Source organism: Belonocnema kinseyi, chromosome 7 (assembly GCF_010883055.1).
Source record: "Belonocnema kinseyi isolate 2016_QV_RU_SX_M_011 chromosome 7, B_treatae_v1, whole genome shotgun sequence".
Taxonomy (NCBI): Eukaryota; Metazoa; Arthropoda; class Insecta; order Hymenoptera; family Cynipidae; genus Belonocnema; species Belonocnema kinseyi.
Genome location: NC_046663.1, coordinates 53,341,164 through 53,356,953, shown reverse-complemented (window position 1 = coordinate 53,356,953; position 15,790 = coordinate 53,341,164). Strand labels below are relative to the sequence as shown.

Here is a 15,790-nt window from a genome sequence, read left to right as displayed (position 1 = left end):
ACATTGTGCGTTATTCAGTGGCCATTTGTGGAACTAATTAATTGACTGTGCGGTGGCGTTTGGAACTAATTAACTGCCGTGAGTTGGTTAAATTTGTCAGAATTGAAGAAACTTGAATTAAAAACTGATTAAAAATCATGAAAATGAGTAGCTTTAAGAAAAGTTTTGAATGCATTTTTAGTTGTTCCGCAAAGATTTCTCATATATATGAAAATGATATAGGTAGGGAGAGGCTCAAGTACACCCGTCTCTCATGGTTTCGAAGAAAATGGTCCCAAAACGTAATATAAAAATAGGGACTCATAGCTCTCATTAGCGTGAAAGACAATCCTATCTATATACAGGATAATGGGTGCAATCATTGGCCACTTAAGGACAATTTGGAAAAAACACTATAATAGTCGAACTAAATACTAAAATACAAATATGGATAATCAATTTTATAAAGATTTAAATTACAGTAGTAAATTCAGCGTCAAAAGTAGTAGATAACACGTGCCAACAAAAATTATATTTCTTTTGTACCCAAAGACCAGACTATGTGACCGAGAATGATTTTGGTGCCCTAAAAACGAATCCATTGCCTAAATTTCTCCTATACGTCAGGATTTTTAAATATCGTAACCTAAAAGTACAAAAATAGCAATTTTTAGCCATATTTGGGACCACGAAGTACTACAAGGAGACCGCACGCCTATAGCGGGGATAGTGGAAAAAAGCCAACAATCGCGATCGACTGTCCTCAAATTTTCATGTCTTCCCAGATGCTGGCACTACGTGCAGCAACTCTAGAAACTACGAGAACATGTGATGTAAATTTTGAACAGGTATAAACAAAAGCTATTAATGACGTTGTGCAATTGCAAACTGTTTGTGTTTAGTGGAAAAAAATTGTTGTGCAAAGTGTAAGTGCTAAAAGCCTACATAATAAGTGATCAAATAATGTCGCATTGTTTTTGTAAGGGATGTGATTGGGGTAGTAGGGAACAGAAAGAGAGAGGTATTAGACGCAAAATTCTCAATATCTATACTTGCATTCTATTGTTTTTATATTCTTCCTTTTGTTTTAATGGCATTATTCATATAATTATATAAATTATATAAGGATTATCACTGCGTGCGTGACACCAGCTGACACTTGACATAATCAAACTTAACCTACAAAACACACCCGATACTCCGTAGCAGACAACAATTTCTAATTTTATATTTTCACTGAAGGGGCGCTCTAATCTGGGAAGGCATAAAACTCCGAGGAAAGGCGATCGCGAACTGGCGCCAGTCGAAATACATGGCGTGCGGTCTCCTTGTAGTACTTCGTGTTAGGGACAATCTAAGATGATCAGATATTTTTCTTTCTAAAAACTGCTAACGCTATCATTTAGTACTCCTTTTTATCGTCTATTTGCATTTTTGAGCATCACGAACCGATTTTTTTTCTCCGAAATACCGCACACTAACCATTTCAGTTTATCAATGCCTTCTTTTTCTTTTTCGCTTTTAGGACACCAAAATCCTTGGGGGTCACAAAGTCCGTTCTTGGGGTGCAAATGTTGTCGGCCTGTGTAATTTATATTTAACGAAATTAACAGTAATGATTTTGAAAGCACATTGATTGGCCACTAAATCGTTATTATACACTAAAAAAATGGTGAAATCAACAAGAATTCTGGTTAAATATGCCCATACTTTTTTTCTGCTTAGAGCAACCAGAATTCTGGTTAAATTAACCAGATAATCAGGTTATTTCTGGTTACTATAACCAGAAAAAATATTAAGGGCATATTTAACCAGAATTCTGTTTGATTTAACCAGACATTTTTTGAGTATATATTAACCTAAGATCACCGGGGCCAAAAAAGGGGTTTGACATGATTTTCACTCATTTCTCCCCTAATCAATTACACTAATACTCATATGAACAAAAGCCCACTTTAACCAAAACAGTATATGGTGTCGCGCTGACTTAATTGTTAATAACCAAAACAACTTTTTAACTGCGTCATTATTAATTGGAGAATAAAATCAATTAAAGTATGCGATAAAAGCAGTTATAAACCCCTTACTCCCAGCTAAAATACATAGTCCGCAGAAAATTTAAGAAAACACTTCTCCTATTAAAACCTAAGATTTTCATTCTTCTAGTATTTCAAACTATGCTGGAAGAGTGTAAGTGGTTAATTTCTGCAAAAGTTTCTACCAACATTTTTTTTCATAATTACACACGAAATGTAGAAATGACCACTTTTTTTGTCTTCCCTGTTTTTTATCTTATTTTCATGAAACTTACAATGTAATAAACATTTACACGCTTTATCGTTTAATGTTAAGAAGTGAAAAATAGAATAGCGTTTGATAGTTATTTTATATTTGAGAATTTCGTTTTACACTCATAAGGAGAGTAAAAGTGATCCTCATAAGTTTCAAATAAGCTCTATAAAAATTAAATTAAATTAAATTTGCTTATGGCGCGCTTCTCTCGCCTTTATAAAAGGCAACCGGATGCTCAGTCAGAAGTGCATGTGTTCTCTGTCTGTGTCGCGGGTCAAAGGGTTATGTATTTGTACTGCGAACGAACGTGATAGGTCTAGGCTTTTATATTCATGAAAGTGAAAAAGTAACTCTAATTTATTCATCAAACGAATGAAAATATTTCAAGTAAAGGATCAACTTTCAAATCTAGAAGTTACATTTAAGTGAAAAAATACTTTCAGAATCTAGCTTCAGAAAACTTCAGAAATAACACGACCCTTCGAAGTACAATACCTTCCCACCTATCGCGAAAGTCTGGTAATGGGATTCTCGTTAATTGAGCTCCCCCACCACATAAAAAATCTTTTTTTTACTTGCACCTTATCCTCATATATGATTGGTTAAGAAAATCGAATCTATTAAAAAAAGTTAATTTTTATTTGTCTAAAATTGATAGCCATTTATATGTTGAAACTAACCTATTGAATCGGTTACATTGGATGTCAACATTTTTATAAAAGTCGGTAGTGGGATCAAAGTGTGTAGGGGAAGTCCCGATGGGTGGTAATGCGATAGTTGAGAGCGTTCTCTATCAGAATTTATTTATATTTCTCATGATGTACAAATTGCAAGCCCATACTACTATGGCTTGCTATTTCACTGATTTTTCCCAATTTTTTCTTCTAAACAATAAATTCTTCGCTTTTCAACGACTTCAAAGTATGTTTCATTTTTAACGTACATATTTTCTCATTTGGAAGTTTTTCAAATTAAACTCGAATTTAAAAGGGTGCAATAAAATTTGGGTGAATTAGAATGGGTTTCAGTTTGGGGTTTAGCTTACAAACAGTTAATCTTGAACATTTTCTTTTAAGTTTGGAACTCTTTGTTTTTAAATTGTAGGGTATCAGACAAGAAACAATTTTTATTTTATCGGTGCTCCAGAATTTTCCTATTAAAAATAAAACGGACCTCATAATCTATTATAGAAAAAGAAAACGAGAAAGCAACATAGTGATTAGGCTTGTTTAATTTATTTACACTGCCTTTACGAATTAAGGAATGATTCTAAGAAGAATAATGCTCCTCATTACAGGTGTGAACCGTTACGGACTGTATTCGTTATTCCCCGGGGGTGGCGGGGGCAGTTACGTCGCTGCCACCCCGGCCACCCCTGGACCACCAACTCCAGCGACAGCTCGAGCTTATCACGCAACGACTCACAAGGGTAAGTTTACTACGATCATCTCTCTCTTTCTATGTCTCAGAGCATGAGTGCTTACTTTATTCCCGCGGCAGGTATCAAATCACCCTACGTCTTTAATTCAACGGATTTGAGTTTTTGTTATGTTCACGTTATTATCATGGGTATATAAAATTTGATGGTAGATATATTGCTACCTTTACTTATTTTTTGAGTAACCATCTTGATATTCTTGCACCTGAAAACTAGAACCTGATTATCGAAGCCTTAGAAATAAAATGTATTCTATTTTCATAATCACGTTTTTCTTTAACCCTCTAATCTAATTTATTCATTGAGATATTTTAATAAATGTCAATACAAAAGCTTTTTTGACACCTATAATGTTATTATTGATGCATATCCAGTATCTACCCTAAAATGTTCTGTGTATCAGATCAAAATTTATAATTTTTAAGTAATATTTAATGTAAAATTGGATAGACACTTTTCGTATAAGTAGGACTTTGTAATTTAGTTATTATTATGGCTAACTTTCTTTTTGCAAATGCCAGTACCATTTATAAGCAATCGTGCTGATGTGTTCTATTTTCGCATAAAAGAAAATATCACCTAATTTGTATCGTTTCCTAAATCGTATCATTGTAAGAATTGTGTGCATACAGGATAATGCACAAGTGAATATTGGCAAAACACCCATTTATAGGAGAAAATCGCTTCATTTTATTTTTATATTTTTGTTGTTGGCACAATTGTCTCTAAGATTAAATAATTGTCTCGTATTTTGACGTGAGAAGATTAAATACTTGCAATCGATAAAAGTTAATATCAGGAAGATTCACAAAAAGGTGTATATATATAGACTTATACAAGATTAATTTCCAATTCTTGGTGAATATAATATGTAATGCTTATTTGAATAGAGTTTAATTAAGTTAGGAATGAGATATTCTACCTTAGTTGCTGGTTCAAGATTGAGAATTAATTAAGGTTTGATTTAAATTTCGAGAGATAAAGACCAAAATTGCAGAACAGAATAGCCCTTATATATTCGGAAAATATAAGTACGTATTATATTAAATCCTCAATAATAAGTTTAGGAAATAGTTTTTTGAACCGATTGTAATATATTTTTTCGCACTCGCGTAGATATGTATTTTAATCATCCTACGCATTTTTCACGTATTAAATGTAAATGGAATTTTCGAGGTAAGGCCAAAAAAAGTTTCATTACACTATACATATATTGTATCGATTATCAGTTTAACACATTGCATGGTTTTATTTCGAGAGAAAACTTTCTTCAAGTGCTGTATTGAAGTTTATTATTTATCTAATACAGGGTGTATACTATATAATAATGAGAGTTATCATATATATATAAATTTCTCTGAACAAGGAGATTTTTATATCTCTTTAAATTATTACGTATATTTTATCAAATTAAATATTTTTCATCAAGCAATAGAAAAAAAAACTAAGACAAAAATTAGTATATAAAATTGAAATGGCATAATAAGTAAAAATATTTAGAAATAGTTTTATTCACATATAGATATCAGTTTTTTACTTACTTTCCAACGAGGCGTTTCAGAAACTCTGAATGTAAAATATATATCTTTAAACACACCCTGTATAATGGTTCGCTTTAATGTTTACTATAGATTTATCCCAAATCGTTCCACCAGACGGTGGGAAATTGGGATTTCTGAAAGCAATAACACAAGCGCCTGGTTGGAAAAAATTTGTATCGATCTACTAAATGCACAGTTACTAATTGACAAATAAATTATAATTGATACTTTCCTATAGTCCATCATTTATCGAAGCCTTTATGTTTAACAAAATTGATCAAAAGTTTCTTCAATTATAAAAGAAAAGCTATGGAAATTGTATATAAATTATATGAGTGCCACTACAGGAAAACTTCTTCTTTAACAATTGTGGTTAATCATTTCACATTTATATGAAAGGAAGAATTATTTATGATAAAAGTCTGAACTAGATATTACCCAAAATATTATTCGGGCCTTTATTTAAAATTATTGACTTGTTAAAAAAAGACTTCAATTACCAAAAACTTATTTGTTGAAAACTGTATTTGAACATCTAGTAAATCCAAATGTATTTTTTCCTCTAGCTAGTGATCACAGTACAAAAGATATCCACAAAATTCCACTCTACTTTGTGTCAATATTACACTTTCTTTTCGCTAAATTACTTATACCGTTTGTATTTTTTTAAGGCTAAAATTTGTGCGAAGAATTTTTGACATTAACACCCTGGAGTGAACTTTCGCGGACAGAGATGAATGATTAGGCAATATTTTTTACTGTGTATTATTGCATTAAACGTGATTTGTTTTTATCTTGGTGGGGCGAATCGGGATATGCGATATAGGAATAGATTTCCCTACTCGTACTCGGGGTCGATTATATATTCGAAATGTTTCATCGCCTCTATGTTCATTTCTATGGTTTGCCAGCATAATGTCTACACGCCTCAGAAAAACTTTTTTTCTTTCATAAACTGGTTTTCTCTGGCTTTTTTGAAAGGGATATTGTTTAATATCTGAAACTATTATAAAGGTAACGGAAGAGTAACTAACGGTTTAATGAAATTAAATTTTTTAAATGAGAACACCGTACGATTTAGGAAAACTTATCCACATTATGCAAATTATGTGCTTGAGCTTATAAGGCTTTATACCTTTTATAATACGTATAGTAGGAATTCTTAATCGGGATTACGTTTCAACGTTAAAGCAAGTATTCAATTCAATAAAAAAATGCAATGTAGTTCGAAAAAATTATTGGAAATAAACAGGATGTCGATCGGACCTGAATTCTAAAAAACATAGAATTTCATTCAGAAACATGGATTTCAGATTCTTCTTAAAATGTTTTTAATTTGAAATTCGTAATATTTCTGAATTCCTTGCAGTTAAAATTAATTCCTTTTTAACACTTCTAATTTTAAATTTCCTTCGATTATACAAATGATTCCAAATTTAAGGAAAATAAATTTAAATTGCTTTTTTTTTTAATTCGAACTTGTTACATTTTATAAGATTATTTAAATCTAAAGTAATTGAATATCTTTAAAAGATTAAAGTGCCTGGTTCAATCTTTAACGTTTCATACAAGATTTTCATCAATAGATTTTAAAATTGCTTCATTTCGATCATTTTCTGATATAATGAATAACTGATACTTAACAGACCGAGAAAATTGAAAAATTATGCCTGGATAAACCTGACATTTTTAATAGTCGCCTTGTAATCGACACCCTGATAAATTATATTAGTTGGCAGGCTAAAAATAAAAAAATGCGTAACGTAAAAATTCTGAGTCCTTAAAGATATAGCTAACATTGCATATTGCATTTCATGTAGATTGTCGATGATCTTACTATACATTGAAATTCCTACTACACGTCGGTAGTAACTTTAATTTAGCAATATTTATCGTTTTACACTACATAATTCACATTCCGCAAATAACCGACTTAAAGTACACATCAGTATTTTTCATAAAATAATAAGATGCATTTTTGGTGCTTACATTATTTATTATTATCATGCTCGAACATGTATAGCTTCCTATAGTAGTGGACGGACTGAATGGAACTGAAGTTTGCTGTACATTTGGTTAAAGATTATCACTATCGGTGTTGTCAAATACAGTGAACCCCTCATTTAGTGCCGGTTTTGAGACTGAAGTTGGCCCTAAAGCCGGATTTTACTGCGCGGTAACAAATATTTTGGAAATTGCTTTTCTAATACGAAGACAAGGTAAACTAAATATTTAATGGAAATGAGGAAGAAAGTTTACTGTTACACGTTAAAATAAATGTGTTTCCTGCTAACGAACTTAAAACTGGCCATTAATTTACGATATTACAACTATGTATGTACAAGCAAAACACTTCAAGTAGGAAACACGCGTTTTCCAAAATGAAGCATCATTATGTTTCATAACCAGACATACGAAGAAGTTATTTAATAGAAAATCACTTAATTTTATAAATATTAGATTAATTGTCTACGAAAAACACAGTTTTCAAAACACTCACGTCAACATTCGACAGTTGGAGTTATAACACACTGCAGTGGGACTCCCATGTCTAAAGTCGATCGAACCTTTCTTTCTAACTTTTGATATAGACAATGAATGCGATCGAATTCGAAACGATCTTTTGGTGATCTCTCTGTCTATCGTATACGGTAGAATGAGACGATCTGATTTTGCTGCAATGACAGATCATACTTTTCGTTTCGAAACGATCATACTCTCTCTCTCTCTCTCTCTCTCTCTGTTTATCCAATACTTTTTCTTCTTTGTTTACTTTGTCGAATGTCCCTGTTGGGTAGCTACGTCAGTGCCACTAATTTGAAAATATTTAGAAGAAATTTGAATTTCAAGTAAATATTAACAAGAAATTTTATAGTAAATGATTAATTATAAACAGCAGTATAACGTTTTTGATTAAAATAAACTGATATTTATTTGATCGCATGAAATAATCCGATCAGTCCCATCGGCTTCAGTTGGCTTATGGCATCGGGGACCCACTGCTAGTCGACGCGAGCTCGCCATCGTGCTTATTCGTTATGTAAACACGTGTGTTTCCCACTTCGGGAGAACTAACCCATTGTCATGACGTAGTTACACCGGTAGGCCGTTATGATACAGTGCCTTACCGCAATGCTCCTATTTTGTCATGCGCCTGAGGGAACACTGCATATCCCCTGAAGCTCCTCTCTATACCCGCAGCGCGACTTCAATTCTCGGAAAGCCTCAATTAAGGGGCACTAAGTCAGGGGTTCACTGTACTTTAATTTTTTCTTAACACAGAAAAATACTATGAAAAACGACTATTTTATCCAACACAAATTTTGTTTATTACTATAAATTCTTGTATCAAATTAGGAAAATTTATTTGTTATACGAGTTTCATAAATGATTTTTATTTTAAGTAACATTCTCACTTTTTGTCCAGGAATAACAAGTAAGAATTTTAGAACTGGAAGATAAAACTGATATATTGATTGTAAAACTGAATTCATTAGAAATAAGTGTATATATCTTTGGTAAATAGAATGAATATATAAAGAAATTAGTTTGAATTTTAAAGGGGTACTAGTTTCAATACTAGTTAATTCTCTTTCTTAGTCTTCAAAAGTGATATCATTCTTCTAATTAACATCTTTTGGAACTAGACACCTCTCAAAGTAAATTTTATCTAAGAAAGCAATGGGACCTAATATTCTATGCAATTTTTTGTCTCATTTTCTTTGTTGCCTTCTCCTCTTGTTTCTCCAAATCTAATGGGACCTATTCTCCACTTTAATTCCCCCTCTCTCACATTTGCTCTTCCTTCCTTGGATGACGGGCCTTTCACCGAACCTGGCTCGGGGCACAATAGCGCAATTATGCAATTAATGCGTTGAATTCGAAACTGGGAGCCTGGAATATGTGCAAAAAAACCGCAGTTTGGCGGGGGTGGGGCCTTTTTAACGACCTCATTGTCCAAGGTGTAATCTAAAACGTCCCTGGTACTAGAGGACCGACGAAAAATGGAGAGAGGGGGGGGGGGATTCTTCGACGGATAAAAAAGTAGGAGAAACAAATATGTAGAAAAATTCAAATATCCCATTTCGCAAGACAAATTTACTAAAATGGGATTTAATTTTGAATCCTTCGGTTTTCTTTATTTTCCATTTTTTTTCTAATACCAAAACATCACATAACTTTCTAGCTTTGTCTAGAATGGAATCTCGTACCTTGACGATTTTAATTATCTGTATATTCGCTCTCACTGCTAATAATGATCGCGTGTACTTCTCACGATATTTGACAGTACCAACAGTTTTATCAAATGGGACAAATTTTACGGACAAGCTCCTGTAAAGTGTCGATGTGAGTTTTGAGAAAATTGAAAAACATTGGACTATATGGGATTTAAAATCACTTATTTTTTCGATTAGAGAAGTCTCTAAATTAACTGGAAATTCTAATGATAACATTTAACTAAACTTCAACATAAAACTAACAAGGTTTTTTACTTTTTTTATTCTGTTCTCGTTGGTAAATTACGACCGATACTTTACTATAGAATTTAATAAGGTTATAGCATGCATGCAATTTAAGATTGCGTTTGCAAAATTGCAAGCAGAAATTGGATTTTGATTCTCTACAAAATCCATTACTCGCTCTTTCTATAGTGCATTATCTTCGATATTAATTTGAAATTTATATGTGTTGCACCACTCTGGATATCACACAAATAATTAATCAACATCAAATTGATCTATATAATTCTCTGGACACGTCATAACCCCTACAATATTCCTGGATATTACGCGGAAAAATAATTGATATTGAATCAAGAAAATATGGTCACGAATACGGATCATACAACAATTTCTTGATCTGAGAATTTTTTTGAGACAAGGCAAATTTTTTCGCATCATGAAAATATTTTGTTATCTGTATTCGTGTCAATATATTCTTAATGCAATGCTATTTTTTCCGTGTACATAAATATTTAGGTTTACAGTTTACAATTTTTACATTAAAAAATTCAGCATTCTCACACTTTTATACAAAATACTATTTATTTCAAAAAGATATTAATATTATATGTGTATTCATTTACACGCTGCGGATCTTCTGCAGAACGTACAGGTTTGTATGATTAGCAAGAATTAACATCAGGAAAGAAAATGGGATTCAAACTTTAGAGCAATACAAAATTTTGGAAACTGTTGAAGAAGGAAAAAAATCAGATATTAATCACTCATAATTATTTTTGGCATTTTTCTTCCTTTCGCTTTCGCGTTCTATCTTTTAAAGCCTCATAAGTTAGATTATTTTAAATGTATTAACATGGAACTTCCATTTATCCTTCTCGAGTTCCTTAATTGCATATTTATTGAAAGTACCGAGAAACTGAAGCGATAAATTTAAATTGGCTTATTGCGGTCACCATCAGACACCCCAGGTGGAAATTTTTGCAGTCCGTCGGACTCCACCACTGACCACCAGCGCAGTACTGGTCCAGTACTGTTCACCAGTATAGATAATCGGTAATTCGCCCACTAATGGCTAACGGCTGGCTCCACGATCGGAGCAGTACTATATCGAGAGTATGAATATACAAAAAAATATGTTTAAAAATGGTTCATGTGTTATAAATTGTCGAAAAATTATAAATATATCTCACTATTGCGAAAACTTTATTTTTTAAGACAAAAATTCTAAAATCCATCTTTATGAGAAATTATAAATGTTTAGAAAAAATTACATTTTACGTAATTCTTAACGAAGTGTCTCGTCCCGAAATTCAGGAAGACTAGTTCAACACCTTTTCCAACTTTTAATCAATTTATCAAATTTTATCAATTAATCAAATTGATAGTTAATTGTACTAATTACGAGCCGGATGGTGCCGTTATTACTCTAACAGTGTAATATTCATTACAAGGGATTTCAAAACTGATAATAATAATGAAACCACTATAACTCTGCAAAAAAAAATTAATGGTTTCGCGCAAACTGATTGGGTATATGATATTTCTCTGTTAGGAGTAATAAGTTCTAAATGTTGAAACAAATTTATTACTGCATGGAAATATTAAAAATTAATTTGGTACGTTTGAATCAGCCCTTTAATTAAGAGATATTCAATATTATCAATTATTCTGTACTGAAAATATGAAACATTGAATCGCGCAAGAGGAAAGTTACAGAAACAGTCGAAACTTTCAAAGTTTAAAATAAAATCTCGAGTGGCTAGATCTGCTTGATCAAGTCTAACTTTTATTTTCAAATGGAACATGGTTTTGCAACTTTTCAAGTCTCATTTGCAGTGCGTGTGTAATTGCGAAGTCGCTTATCGCACTGATGAAATGGTGGTGAAGCAGTTTCCTGGGGTGAAACTTTAGCCAAGTATCGCGTGAACTTGGGTGATTTTAGAATTTAGTTTTGGCGAGCTGAAGCTAAAGCGCAGAAGAGAAAGAGGAAATGGAAAAGGAAAAGACAGAATCGATTAAAGTGAGTCCTTGGGTCCTTCAGTTTCAGAGAGCGTGTTCTCCGCTGCAGTGGGTGTGGGTGTGGGTGGATACACCTGGGGGGCTCCCACGCCGCCTCCAGGCTCACCCTACAGCCCCGTTCCTGTGACTCAGCTCGAGCTTCTTGCCAAGAATTTGGCGAGTCTTGCGGCACCCCCTGGACAACAGGCCCTCAGTCTCCAAGGGGTTGGAGCCGTCAATGTGGGAAGCCTTCATCATGCTCAGCACACCCAGCACACCCAACATACTCTTAACCTCACTGGACTTCATCATCTTCATCACGGTTAGTTGGTTGAATTAATCATATAGTTCTTTATTTATCCTATCTAGATTTTTATTTCTAAGCCCTAACTTCACACTCTTGCCCGATTCCACTCTTTCCCACTTTTTAAATTAATTTTTCTTTTTCCCTCTTGTTTTCAGGAAACTTTCTTTTTTCCTTGTTTCTTACTGGAGATCAAACTAAATCCATAAAACCAAGTAAGAAAATAAAACTATTTTTGGATGAAAATTAATTTTTGTAAATTTAAATAAATTTAATTATTTTGTTGAAAGTTCAACTATTTTGTTAAAAAGTCATATTTTTAGTAGAAAATTCACTACTTGTTTAAAAGTTGAATTTCTAGTATAGCTATCTAAACCTGACAGCCCGACGTCATCAAATCATGATGTCACCTATTTCATAATTAAGGGCTCATTTAGGGCTCATTTAATGCCCCATTGCCGAATGCAGTGCCACTCAAAGAATCGGTCAAAAAATGATAATATGAAATTCCCCCTTTCATAGAAATTTCCAGCTTATTTCCGGCTCCAGGAATCCCTTTAAACCAATGCCCTACCTTTATAATTAAAAAAGGGCCACGAAGGGCAAAGGGACAAAAAATTAGTTTTCAATTTTTCTTCCTAACATTAATAAGGGCTTATTTAGGGCTTACTTTCTATACAATTATGAATTTAACTACTTAGCCCTTTTTATAAAATATGCAACGGTGCTGCCATCTTTACTTCGAGCCAGCAGCGGCACTCGAGGAATCGGTCAAAAAAATGATAAGGACAAATTCCCCCTTTTACAGAAATTTCCGGTTCATTTTCGGCTCCAAGGATCCCTTTAAATCACTGCCTTATCTTCAAAATTAAAAACGGGACAAAATAAAAATAAATAAATTTTTTTAATACATTTTTGAAGGTTTGAACAAAAATTGTTTTTTTGTTGTTAATTTTGATTATGATAGTCCTAAAGCCGTAAATGAGCTTTAGATACTATGGATTTTCACGATTAAAAGCATCTAAAACTGGGTTTAACAGTTCAAAATTAGATTAATTATCAAGCATCTCGTAAACGATAAGAGATAGCTAAAAAGGTTATCATTGTTAGAATTTCCATCAAAGTAATGTATTGTATAAATAATAAGGAAGAAGTATAAAAATATGAACATAAAAACCTTAGGTATAGTGTTTATGTGAATAAACAATATAAATAATTTGCAACTTGCAAAAGGAGATATTTTTATAAAAAGGACTAAGTAGTAGAATCCATAGCTGGATGGAAAGTCAGCCCTAAATAGTCCCTTATTATTTTTAGAAAGAAAAATAAAAAAATTTTATTTTGTCCCTTTGTTACCCTTTTTAATTTTGAAGTTAGGTCAGTGATTCAAAGGGTTATTTTGAGCCGGAAATTCCGGTGAAAAGGGGAATTTGATATAATAATTTTTTGACCGATTCCTCGAGTGGTGCTGCTGGCGCAGCACCATGCATATTTAAAAAAAAAATAAGAGCTGAAAATTTGGTACTGGGGCATTAAATCAGCCCTAAATGAGCCTTTAATTATGAAATAAGAGAAATCATGATTTAAGGACTGGTGCTGTCAAGTTTACATAGCTAGTATTTAACTATTTTGCTGCATTTTTTTACATTCTCATCATTTATGATTGAGAAAGTATTAGAATTGTCGGAAATTTGACATCACACTTTTTCAACGGATCTCCACGTTTCAAGATCCCCTGAATCCGAAAATCAGGTTTTACCGATGGCGTCTGTCTGTCCGTCTGTCCGTAAACACGATAACTCTTGAAAAAATGAACGAATCAAATTAATCTTGGGCACACTTTTTTTAGGTCCTAAAAGAAAGTATGAGTTCGTGAACCAGCCATTTTCGATAAAAATTCAAAAAGTGAGCGCATTTTGAAAATTTTTGAGACAACTTTTTTCTTAATTTGAAAATTCTATGTACGGATATTTATAGTATTAAAAAGAAAAAGCAATTTATCCCTATGACTTTTTTCGATGAAAAGAAAATTCTCAGAGTTATAGCGTTTTCAAAATTTTTTTAATTAACCGAAAATCAAAATTTGAAGCCGAAAAACGCACAATATGAAAAAAAGTCAAGAGAAGAAAAACATTTTTTTTTGTAAGCCTTACAAGATTATCATGACCAATTTTTTGATTTTTTTCAAAAATGGAAAATTCAAATTTTGATTGCACAAAAAATAATGGAAAATAAAATAACTTTCGAAAAAATGAACGAATCAAATTCATCTTTGGCACACTTTTTTTAGGTTCTGAAAGAAAGGACGAGTTCGTGAACCAGCCATTTTTAATAAAAATTCAAAAAGTGAGCGCATTTTGAAAATTTGTGAGACAACTTTTTTCTGAATTTGAAAATTCGATGTACGGATATCTATAGTAATAAAAAGAACAAACAATTTATCCTTATGACTTTTTTTGATAAAAAGAAAATTCTCAGAGTTATAACGTTTTCAAAATTTTTTTAATCAACCGAAAATCAAAATTTGAAGCCGAAAAACGCACGATATGAAAAAAAGTCAAGAGAAGAAAAACATTTCTTTTTGTAAGCCTTACAAGATTATCATGACCAATTTTTTGATTTTCTTCAAAAATGGAAAATTCAAATTTTGATTGCACAAAAAATAATGGAAAATAAAAAAATCCATTTTGTGGACAAACTATGTAGGATACGAAAAAAGATAAATTAACAAAAATGGTTATCCCAAAAAAGATCTAGAATTTCGTCAAGAATCACTTCTTGATAGGACGCGTACTTTTTGTTTTATTCGTGAAACATAACGTTGAAAAAAAAAAATAAATAAAAATGTGTCGGAAATCGAGCGCGCAGCGCGAGTGTCATGATGAGAATGTGTACCTCAAAGCCTACAGAGCTTTGAGAAACTTAATCTTTGACTATACTTAATTAAGTAGATAATTCAGAATATGAAGACGCATATAAATACTGCCATCTAAAAGAGATCTTTTTGATAAAGTTTTTCTCAAGCATTGCAAATGAAAAGAACAAATAAATTCGTCTTTTTAGATTTACAATTGAGCAATTTGGTTAAAAATTGTGTTCTTTCTTGACTAAACAATTTTTCTTGGTTGAAAGTTTAACTTCTTTCTTAATAATTCATTTGTTTTTGTGGATATGAATCAGTTTATTTTAAAATTCATCTCTTTGGTTAGAAATTTAAGTAATTTGTTAAAAATTCGTTCAAGTTTAATGTTTTTAGTTTAAAAATTCGATTACTTCGTCGAAAATACATCTTTATAGGTTGTAAATTCAACTATTTGTTTGAATAACCAACTACTTTGGGGAAATTCATCCCTTTTGCTTCAAAACTTTCAAATATTTGGTGTGAAAATTTCAACTATTTTTTAAAAAGCGCAATTGTTTTTGGTCGAAGTTTAATCGTGTCGATTTAAAATTTAATTATTTGGTTGAAAAATGAACTATATATTTTATTTAAAATTGGTCTGTTTAGCCTAAAATTTCAACTATTTGTTGGAAATGCAAAGTTTCGGTCTAAATTAAATTGGTTTTATTTTGAAAATTCAACTATTTGGTTAAACAATCATCACTTTTAGTTGAACATTAACTTTTTTGATGAAAATTCACTTTTTCAACTCTTTCGTTGAAAATTTATATCCTTTGGTAGAAAGTTAGGCTTGTTTGGTAGAATACTCAACTATTTTATTGACAGTGCAATATGTTTTGACTTGAAATTTCAACCTATGAATATTAAATTCAA

General features: G+C 32.0%; 1 protein-coding gene across 1 annotated transcript in view; it reads left to right on the top strand.

Moving 5' to 3' along the window:
- Positions 1-15,790, top strand: part of LOC117177327 — a 200,556-nt gene that overhangs the window by 112,888 nt on the left and 71,878 nt on the right. Inside the window, exons 3-5 of the mRNA XM_033367951.1 lie at positions 3,569-3,700; positions 11,755-12,033; positions 12,174-12,230. Coding sequence (XP_033223842.1) covers positions 3,569-3,700; positions 11,755-12,033; positions 12,174-12,230 — 468 coding nt within the window. The remainder of the gene's footprint in view (positions 1-3,568; positions 3,701-11,754; positions 12,034-12,173; positions 12,231-15,790) is intronic.